The sequence below is a fragment of the Sinohyriopsis cumingii genome, chromosome 15 (genome assembly GCF_028554795.1).
Source record: "Sinohyriopsis cumingii isolate HCF-2022 chromosome 15, ASM2855479v2, whole genome shotgun sequence".
NCBI classification, from domain to species: domain Eukaryota; kingdom Metazoa; phylum Mollusca; class Bivalvia; order Unionida; family Unionidae; genus Sinohyriopsis; species Sinohyriopsis cumingii.
Genome location: NC_142975.1, coordinates 773,447 through 785,190, shown reverse-complemented (window position 1 = coordinate 785,190; position 11,744 = coordinate 773,447). Strand labels below are relative to the sequence as shown.

Below are 11,744 nucleotides of genomic sequence, written 5' to 3'. Positions count from 1 at the left end.
TTATGTAACCAGCATTATTGAATGCATTAGGAATTATATACAATGATCCAATAAAACGTCATTAGATTCTGAGAGAATATTCAGCGACTATTAGGAACTTGATAAATAGTGTCTTTTTAATACCAATGTCACAACACCAGTTAGATTTTAGAACTTAAATATTTGAGTTGCCTTTATGCTGTAAGTTCAAGTCTCTCTCTTTCTCTCTTTCTTTCTACATACATACATACATATACACAGCCGATTATTTTAACCATCAGGGCCAGATTTAAAGAAGAGCACAGGTGACCCACCAGTTTCAGTAAAACCAACCTCTGATTTTCCGGGGGGGGGGGGGGGCAGAGTGGCCGAATGGTCTAAAGCGCTCTCCGTTACGGATCACTGCCATCTCACCTGTCTGCGTGGGTTCCAATCTCGGGCTCGGCCAATGTGGGTGCGTGAGAAAGCTTGCCAGTAGCTTCTCGTGGGTCGGTGGTTCTTTCTGGGGGTTTTCCTGGTCTTTCCTCTACCACTGATACTGGCCGCCATTTGTAGCCGATCTTGTGCTGAAAAATGGCATTAAACCCTACAAAAACAACAACAACAACAAGCTTTGTCCTAATTGTCCAAGTCCACAACATTTTTTTTTTTTTTTTTAAATCTGAAGATGTCAAAGTGGGTCTGAGAGCGCACGTTTGGGTGACATCTAAGGAAGAGTGAAAATACAGGGCAAGTTGGAGAAGAAATCTGGAGCAGTGGATGTTTTCTGAAAAATTTGTTCTGATGCTGTTAATTACATTTGTTATGAAAACGGTTGTTTCAAGGTTTCTCTATTTTTAATAGCTTCATACACATGTAAAGGCAGATCCGAACCCTTGGGCCAATGCTAATAGTCCTTTCTACGAGGACAGTATCGCAGTCGGTCAAACTCTTTTGAGGCCAAGCAAAATATTCTGTTTTTTTTTCTTTCCAGTAACCCAACCTATCATCCAATTGAATGATGTCAACCTTATCACTTGTTAGCATATCTGTAAAAACAAATAAAACTCCGGTCCTGACTGAGATCCACCTTTTACCTCCAAAATAGTAACATACGATTAGGATCTGTGACATGAACTAACACTAGCTGGATTTAACAAAATTGTAAAATTATGAAATTAGTATCGACCTGCCTACCGTATTCTATTTCTACAACATTAGCAGAAAAAACACGCATACTTTGTGTTTGCCCCACCCCCGAAATTTTTTGCGGTTATTTATTATTAAGTTATTTATATGTTGTTTTTTTTTAATTTTATTTAAGTAATGGAGACCACGTTTAATGGCAAACTGACATCTTTTGTAAATTACAGGATGATTTCTATCTAATTTGGTTAAATTGTTTAAAGGTTTTGCGAAGTTGTTGCTTGAAGTTCGCATTACGTTTTTAGTTATGGTGGCAACATTTGATGGCAGACATGAAACAGTACCGTTCTGCTCTGATCGTTTCTAAAAAAACATTTAAACGTTTCTCAATTTTTTGAAATGGCAACAAAAATATTTGATGGCAGATCAGCCAAAAAACTGTAGTCATTTTATGTCAGGATGTTGTCAATTTTGGAAACAAATTATGCCAGGATGTTGTCAATTTTGGAAACAAATTATGTTGCGCAGTTTATGACAAATTTCTTAAATGTTTACCGACATCTTGCAATGAGGGCATGCCAGTATGCTTATTGCCAACTTTGCATGAAATATGTCTAATTGTTCTCGGATTTATTTTAAACCTGGAATTGTTGACAGAGAACATCAAAAATGCCTTCACTATTTGACCTACATCGCAGCAATAATTTGAGTTCTCAAAACTCAAAATAAACTCCGTACTTAAATCCAAGATTTGGCATATTGTCAGTTCATGCCAACATGTGCTGTTTAATACTTCACCATCACTCACACCTGCAGTCCCACGATTTGGTCATAATCAAGGTTATCTCAAGGTTAGGACAACAGATGACAAAATGGAACAACGGTATCAACTACGCAGATATTACAAATGCATGCTCATTCAGGTCTTGGGATTTATCTGTATGTTTTGTTCAGATAAGCAAACAATTTAGTTTCATTACATAATGGATCTCTCTCTCTCTCTCTCTCTCTCTCTCTCTCTCATCCTTAGCCAATCAGTGCATTTGCCATAAGTCAACGAATCTTTCCTTGCATAAAACTTGCGCATCTCTCAATAGGATCCGAAACACACTTGACGATCAACCTTCTTAACCGTTCAAGTGGAAAAAAAAAAACTTTGTTCCATGTAAGAAATATAATAGGTATATTACAACTGGAAATGACATACCATACACACATTTTTAAAAGTTTCACATTTTGACTTTTATTTCCTTGAAATATTACACAAGTTTATGTAAGATTTGAAACAAAAAGAACAACAACAAATGAAGCACATCACACATGGTAGTGATGAATTTTGACGACAATACGTGAGCTGTGAAATAAAAAGGTACATATATGGAAGCATTAGAAAAATCACAACCTTGTCTGTTGCACCAAATCCCAAAACAGGAACATGTATACATCATATATGAAATTCAGTGTCTGGTACTCTTTCAGCTATGAATTTCAAGTAAGAACATGTATAAGTACTTCTTAAGAAGAAGAAAATAATTATTCAACAACAAATTCCCATGCAGTCGTTGGAATAAATAATGAACACTGCAGTTTAAAATAAAAAAGAATCTCACTGGCATAAATGTCTCTCGTTTGACAGTATTTCCATCTACTGGAGACAAGGTAATACCAATGCACACTCTCTCTCTCAGACTTCCCTGTTAAATAACAAAATGTCTAAAAGTACAGCTCGAAAGATGTCTGCATGTCTGTTTTTGAACTTGATGTAAACTTTCATCACAAAGCTCCAAAACAGTAAAACTGGTCAAAAGAAATTTCATAAACTTTACATGAAATAAATGCTCTGTACAAGCTAACTCTATACAAAAAATAATTATAGTTTCCTTGAGTCATTCCTGTAACATCAATATCAACAAGTGTTATGTGGAACAAGGTGTCTCACTTGTGTTCACATACTTGCCCTTTAACTGACTTTTATTTATCTGCACATACAAATTTGAACATCACTGACCATGATGTAAACTATTTTTCTGCTAAGTAGGCATAATGGAAAAGACTCAAATTCCTTGCATATCACACAACGGACAAGACTACAACTCCTTGCTTATCACACAACGGACAAGACTACAACTCCTTGCATATCACACAACGGACAAGACTACAACTCCTTGCATATCACACAACGGACAAGACTACAACTCCTTGCATATCACACAACGGAAAAGACTACAACTCCTTGCATATCACACAACGGACAAGACTACAACTCCTTGCATATCACACAACGGACAAGACTACAACTCCTTGCATATAACAAAACGGACAAGACTAAAATTCCTTGCATATCACACAACGGACAAGACTACAACTCCTTGCATATAACAAAACGGACAAGACTACAACTCCTTGCATATCACACAACGGACAAGACTACAACTCCTTGCATATCACACAACGGACAAGACTAAAATTCCTCTCATATCATGGTAGAAATATAATAACTGTAATAGATCCTCAAAGTTTTACCAGTATACAGCAATGTGTGCTGAAGATGTGTGACTTTTATAAATTGTAACACAAAGCTGTAACACTGTTTTATACGGTATCTGATATTACAAATAGTAAAAAAAATTAAGCAGGTGAAACAGTCAAGACAGGATCTTCTTAACATATCATGGCATAAACATCAGATCAAGCATCCAAAACGTTTCATGAGAATGCGTCAAGTGATATAAAAGATTAATGATTTTAAGTTTCAAAAAACACAAAACCTGAACATTACTGACATCAGTAGCATTGGCAGAAAAGTGACTACTATATCTCGCTATTGTAACACTGGTAAGACAATGATACCTCATGTACAAAATTTGTAAATCCATTCATCCACCATCTGATAACACACGTATATGTATTACAGACATACAGTACAACAAATATCCCTTAGGGATAATATAGGAACACTGCCTTGATGGATCATAACAGTACACACACACACACACACACACACACACACACACACACACACACACACACACAACTACAAACACGTATTAAAACTAGACAGGGTCCAAAAAGTTTGTGCATGGAGTCCAGGTCTACTAGGACACTGTGCCGTAGCAAGCAAAAGTTGAATTAAAAGTTGGCCCAGTGGGATCTCTATCTCATGACTATTATACAAATTTTCAAAATATATAAAGTTTTGAAATATATAACCAATACAATTATTTCAAAGAGAAGCATAATTAATAATGACTGATAACAATACTGAGCAAAGTTTTAAGAATCAAAACCAAAATTAAAGTCATCTGAATTTTGCCCAACATGGAAACCAAAAAATGTCTTTCTCTACATGACATTGTCCTTCAGTTCAGTTGATGAAACTGGGGGACATTTAGCTCACAAATGACCACAATATCAGACATAGATAACAGTGATTGTGAAAAAATGTCATTCAATTAGTTCTTCTTTTAGTCATGAAACAAGGCATACTGAAAGGTAAAGCACCTGTATGTAACGGTATGAGCAGAATATGTCTAAATATTAAAGCAGCAAACAAATTTACTGTGATATACCAATTTTTTTCAAATTCTGCCAAGAATGTTGCAAAGCTGACTATCCAATCTACCTGTACATCACTTTTTGCAATAAAAAGCAAGTGTTCATGGATACCAACCATATGAGTTAATCTTTTGACTTTATACAATGATCTGACCAATGTCACTGCTGACTTTATACACTTATCTGAGCAATGTCAATGATGACTTTATACATTGATCTGACCAATGTTACTGTTGACTTTATACACTGATCTGAGCAATGTCACTGACGATTTTATACACCAATATGACCAATGTCACAGTTGACTTTATACACTGATCTGACCAATGTCACTGTTGACTTCACACATTGATCTGACCAATGTCACAGTTGACTTTATACAATGATCTGATCAATGTCACAGTTGACTTTATACACTGATCTGATCAATTTCACAGTTGACTTTATACACTGATCTGACCAATGTCACAGTTGACTTTATACACTGATCTGACCAATGACACAGTTGACTTCATACACTGATCTGATCAATGTCATTGTTGACTTTACACACTGATCTGACCAATGTCACAGTTGACTTTATACACTGATCTGACCAATGTCCCTGTTGACTTTACACATTGATCTGACCAATGTCACAGTTGACTTTATACACTGATCTGACCAATGTCACAGTTGACTTTACACACCGATCTGACCAATGTCACTGTTGACTTTAGACACTGATCTGACCAATGTCACAGTTGACTTTAGACACTGATCTGACCAATGTCACAGTTGACTTTATACACTGATCTGACCAATGTCACAGTTGACTTTATACACTGATCTGACCAATGTCACTGTTGACTTTATATACCAATATGACCAATGTCACTGCTGACTTTATACACTGATCTGACCAATGTCCCTGTTGACTTTACACATCGATCGAACCAATGTCACAGTTGACTTTATACACTGATCTGACCAATGTCCCTGTTGACTTTACACATCAATCTGACCAATGTCACAGTTGACTTTATACACTGATCTGACCAATGTCACAGTTGACTTTATACACTGATCTGACCAATGTCACAGTTGACTTTACACATCGATCTGACCAATGTCACAGTTGACTTTATACACTGATCTGACCAATGTCACAGTTGACTTTACACACCGATCTGACCAATGTCACTGTTGACTTTAGACACTGATCTGACCAATGTCACAGTTGACTTTAGACACTGATCTGACCAATGTCACAGTTGACTTTATACACTGACCTGACCAATGTCACAGTTGACTTTATACACTGATCTGACCAATGTCACTGTTGACTTTATATACCAATATGACCAATGTCACTGCTGACTTTATACACTGATCTGACCAATGTCCCTGTTGACTTTACACATCGATCGAACCAATGTCACAGTTGACTTTATACACTGATCTGACCAATGTCCCTGTTGACTTTACACATCAATCTGACCAATGTCACAGTTGACTTTATACACCAATATGACCAATGTCACTGCTGACTTTATATACCAATATGATCAATGTCACTGTTGACTTTATACACCAATATAACCAATGTCACTGCTGACTTTATACACTGATCTGACCAATGTCACAGTTGATTTTATATACCAATCTGACCAATGTCACTGATGACTTTATACACTGACCTCACCAATGTCACTGCAGATCTGATACCTGTACCTTGAATCCAGTTATCAACTAATGAATGCAAGACAGAAAAATAAATGAACTTTAAAATAGAAATCAAAAGGCAATAAAAAAAGTCCATCAGCTTTTACAGTCTGGTAGTAAATTTTATCTGTGACATATATATATATATATATATATATATATATATATATATATATATATATATATATATATATGTCAAGGTCATCATTTGGAATACACCCAATGCACAATAGGACAAAAGTTCAAAGGTCAAAATCCTGGCTTTTATGACTGGCAAAAAAAGAAAAAGAATTACCAGCTTCAATAAAACATTAGTTCTTGGCAGACTGTCTGAAATGGAGACAAAGTCAGCATCCATTTAAAAGTATTTACAGCAACATATCTTGTAGCAAGACATTTCTGAAAGCACAAGTATGTCAATTTTATAGTGGTCGCCATTTGAACACAATCTTGTTAGATCAGTGCTTTCATTTTAAGACACTGTTCAAAGGAGCTGCCAATGATCAGTGATACAAACAGTTTATAGTTATTGATGTTCTAACATGGCTCTATCGTAAGAGTACCACAAAAAAAACCAAAAAAAAACAAAACCAAGGCAATTATTTTGTGAGTAGATTTCCATGATTTAAATGTTTATTTCACACACATGCACACATTCATTTTTGATTATGTTGTTAAGCATGATAAAGAAACATGTTTCATACAAAAATAATTACTTTCAGTATTAAAACCCAAGATTAAGGAAAGCATGATGCAAAATACATGTTTAATATGAATATAATCATGGCAAAGATAATACCTGATGACATCAAAAAACATAATGATCCATTTTTCCACCATTTTTGATCATGAATATGTACAAGTTCATGGGAATGATGACCATTCTATGATGTCACTTCATTCTAGAACTTAAAAGAACATCACAGAATTATTGCTAACTTGCATTTTAAACGCATTTTAACTGATAAATGCATTACTTACAAAAAGCTGAAAAACTACTGCAATCCATTCCTTTCCATGAAGCCTAATATATATTTTATCACAGAACAAATTAAAGCTATTTTAAATTCTTTGTGGTCCTCAACAGGACTTAATTGGTGTGAAGGTGCTTTTTGAAATAAATAAAACTAAAATGTTGACTGATAATTTCAATAAATTATTACTGGTTAAAGTGAAGCACTTCATCTTGATATATTAAAAATAAAAGATTTACCATGAATATTCCTTTGCCATTGACTATGTAAAGTAGGGTGAGGTACAACAATGTTAACACATAATATGATCACAGAGCTTACAATTTTAAGTTTATAAATTTTGTATGATAAGTCACATGACTTAGTCTCCTAATTGATACGGTGGGTATAGTGCCAAGTGTACACTCACTTTTACAGGGTTTCAAATTAAAGTTTTATTTGGGGTTTTTTTTTTAGCAAGAAGGTCAAAGTATTAAAATTTACTAGTCACAAAAAGATCACATTTACTTCCATATATGACAATGTAACTAATATCCTATCCCTCAGGTAGTTAGAATTAATGCTTCTCCAAAACAGAGAGAACATTGACCTGCATCATGGAAATGTAAGAAATACTTTTAAATTATATCACACGTTTTGTGGATCATAATTAGATAATGACTGCTGTCAATAACCAAAGACATGAAATTTACAAGTCCTTTAATTAATGTTCTAGTCGGGAGCCGGCAAAATCTTTGTCTTCTACCTTATACACCTGAAATTAGATCAACAAGATGTTCTCCACCACTTTGAAATATTTTCTGACACCACCAGCAGAGGATGAAAACAACTCCAAATTACAGATGGATGCTATCTGGGTTGGTAATAACTGGCAAATTTAATTATTTTGGACTGACTATTGTATCCAGATGGCTGCCTCATCTTTCTACACATACACAGCAGTGCATTTTTACAAAATACATTTTGTTTCTACAACGAATGCTGCATATGATTTTTTATTTTTTAAATAACCTAAATAGCTCAATTTCTTCATTTTTATCCTTCTGTGTGTTGCTTTGCTCCCTTTATGCCTAATTTCACACTTTTAATATTTTCTGCTTTAGGTTTCAAGTTTTGTTGGCTCTTTTGGAGGTTAATTATTTAGCTATATGATGTTTGTTTTAACTGAGCCTAGAAATTATTTCAATGCTCAATTATATATATATATATATGTGTGCATGTGTGTATTTGTAATCTTGATATAGGTATGTTATGTTACTATTTGCATATATGTAAGTATATCATATTGCTGTATGTATGTATGTATGTATATATGTATGCATGTATGTACACCAATAATGCTGAATGTGAAATGTGTTGCCAAATTGTGGTGTTGTGTCATGTATAGTGACTACGTGACTATGCTATTGAGACTAGTTTGCTTTTAACTTTCACTTAATTCACATTTTACAGTCAGTACACAAAGCATTTAAGAGCTGTATCAACCAAAGAAAAATTACTTGACCACTTGAATTCTTGCCAAAACTTAATGCTGATCTGATCTACTTACAGCATGTAATGTCCAAAAAGATTTTAAAATATGGCAGAAAACAAAATCTTTTCTGAAACTGACTTTTTAATTTGGAGCTTCTGACTGCCCATAAATGAGCTGTAACATCAAACACTCTTTAAAACTGCGGTGGAGTTCAAATGATTTTCTAACTTGAGATCTCCAGCTTGGTTTTGGATTTGTGGCTGTGTTACTTATTCATGAATCTGCAGTATATTTCTTATAGGAGGTGGGTTTTTTTCTTCTACTAGTGTAAACAACAGTTCTATGAGATCCTTTGAATGGTGCTCAGCAGGCCCGACCTATTTCCCAGCAAATCTGTTACAAACTTCAGGAAAACAGTAACATTGTCCCCAAGTTTCAGTTGAATACAATATGTATTAATTAAATGACTTTCAAAAACCTTAACACAGAATCTTAACAATGTGGTGACCACCAGAACAGTAATGCCTATGTCTTGTCATTCACAGGCTTGTCATTTACATTCACAGGCTTGTAATTCACACAATCACAGGCATGTAATTCACATTCACAGGCTTGTAATTCACACAATCACAGGCATGTAATTCACATTCACAGGCTTGTAATTCACACAATCACAGGCATGTAAATCACACAATCACAGGCATGTAATTCACATTCACAGGCTTGTCATTCACACTCAGGCTTGTCATTTATTTCATAGGCTTGTCATTCATTTCACAGGCTTGTCATTCATTTCATAGGTTTGTCATTCATTTCACAGGCTTGTCATTCATTTCACAGGCTTGCCATTCACACTCACAGGCTTGTCATTCATTTCACAGGCTTGTCATTCACATACACAGACATTCCATTTACAGACTTTCCATCAACTCTGTACAGTCAAAAACATGTAACAACTACAGCAATGAATGTTGTATCAGAGAGTGCAAATCCACTAGAAATGTATTTATTCTGACCCCTTTACATCCCGATTGGAAGTTAATCCAAATCATACATAATATATAAACCCAAACTTGTTCATCCAAACTCTCATTTCCCCTGAGTTTGGAAAAATAAAATGAGGTCTTACAATATTTCATCTTCAAATAAAATGACAAGGAATGTTTTAAAACTTCTGACTGAATAACTGGACACTAGCACCTTCCAATTATGGAAATGTGACGCAGACTGAAATATCATCTTCCCAATCATCTGACTCTCATCAAAATAATGCTTTGCAGATGAAAGACAATGTTTACACACAAAGAAACTGTCCCCTTTTTCTTTCAATTATGAGGAGCTCTCTTTCCTTTCATATAATCCATCCATCTTGCTGCAGTCTTTGTAAAAATTGGATCACTGTCTATTATGCTGAGTTGCAGTAATTGGTTAATGTGGGTTGTATGATAATCCCATCTTGCACGATTTGGTGCAATGCCGAGTGTCACATGGCGGAGATCATAAAATGTTCCACTTCCAGAATCAAACAATAACAGCAATGCTTTTAGGGTTTTCATCCCAGAATTGTAAATTCTCTCCACATCAGTAAGTGATGCACCTTCTGCAACTTGTTTTAGGTCATACAGACCTAATAAGGAATAAATAAATCCATTTAAAACAAAACTGCTTGGTGTAGTAGGATATTCTTCGTACCAATCATATGTATTAGCGAACTGAGCCTTTACACCTCCCTGAGCACTACTAACATCAAACACTCTTAAGCCATCAACGGCAGCTTGTAGGTACCGAGGATTCTTCGACTTTAGATATGCTCTAACAAGAACCGACATAGCTTGTCCCTGTCCCATTGCCGAATACCATCCTGGTGGCAACTCCATTTGATCTGGAATAAGTTTCCGTGCAACCATGATTGGCCATCCACCACTACTGGAATCTTGATGATTCACAAGCCAATTGGCAGCATCATAGAAATGATCCATATGATTTGCTGATGCTAATGTTATATTATCCACCCATCCACGTCCACGAATGGTTATAGATAGAACTTTTATATTATTCATTTTAATTGCTTTTTTGGACTTGGGGAACTTCTGCATCAATCCTTTCATAAAGTCTTTATCTAAATCTCGAGCCAGGTGGATCCATTTCCCCCGTGTTTCTCCCATCCCATAATAAATGTCCCTTCCTTCACTTGAAATTACAACTTTGGAAAATACATAATGAATATGGAATGTAGTGTCATCTGATTTTATTGCTACAGATACACTGCCATTTGTGACAAATCGTAAATCTATAGCAAAAGCAAAATTAGCATCCTCTGCAACCTTTAGACTAATTCCTTGAGATCTGATGGAATCTGCAACAAACGAAAATAAACAAAATATTACAAAATAGATTTATCATTAGTCTGACTATTATTGTTGTTATATAATATAAATCACAACAAAGATTGATGACATACAGTGGAATATGGCTGTGACAGGCCAAATTTTTCATCCAGGTTTTGCAATGAATCAGAAAACTTAAAGTTGTTGTTGTTGTTTTAGGTTTAATGCCATTTTTCAGCACACGATAGGCTATACATGGTGGCCAGTGTTAATGGTAGAGGAAGAACCCAGGAAAACCCCCAGAAAGATCCACTGACCCATGAGAAGCTACTGGCAAGCTTTCTCACGCATCCACATTGGCTGAATCCGAGACTCAAACCCACACAGACAGAGGTGAGATGGCAGTGATCCATAACGGAGAGCACTTTAGACCACTCGGCCACTCAGGGCCCCCAAACTTAAAGTTAGATCTGTACATTAAATCCCACTGGAAAGATCACTGCTACCGGAAACCATCCATCCTGTGAGAGCAGTCTTATTATTATATAGTGTTATGACTTCCTTGAGGAGGCCACCTGTCTTAAAACACCATTTTTTGTTGACCAA

At 35.5% G+C, this 11,744-nt stretch overlaps 1 protein-coding gene across 7 annotated transcripts in view; it reads right to left on the bottom strand.

Annotated features, from left to right (window-relative positions):
- Nucleotides 1-2,321: 2,321 nt before the first annotated feature.
- Nucleotides 2,322-11,744, bottom strand: part of LOC149781111 (D-glucuronyl C5-epimerase-like) — a 279,390-nt gene continuing 269,967 nt past the window's right edge. For all 7 annotated transcript variants that reach the window (XM_089935205.1, XM_089935204.1, XM_089935201.1 and 4 more), the window contains one exon: nt 2,322-11,167. In XM_089935205.1, coding sequence (XP_089791331.1) covers nt 10,137-11,167 — 1,031 coding nt within the window. In that variant the 3' untranslated portion in view covers nt 2,322-10,136. The remainder of the gene's footprint in view (nt 11,168-11,744) is intronic.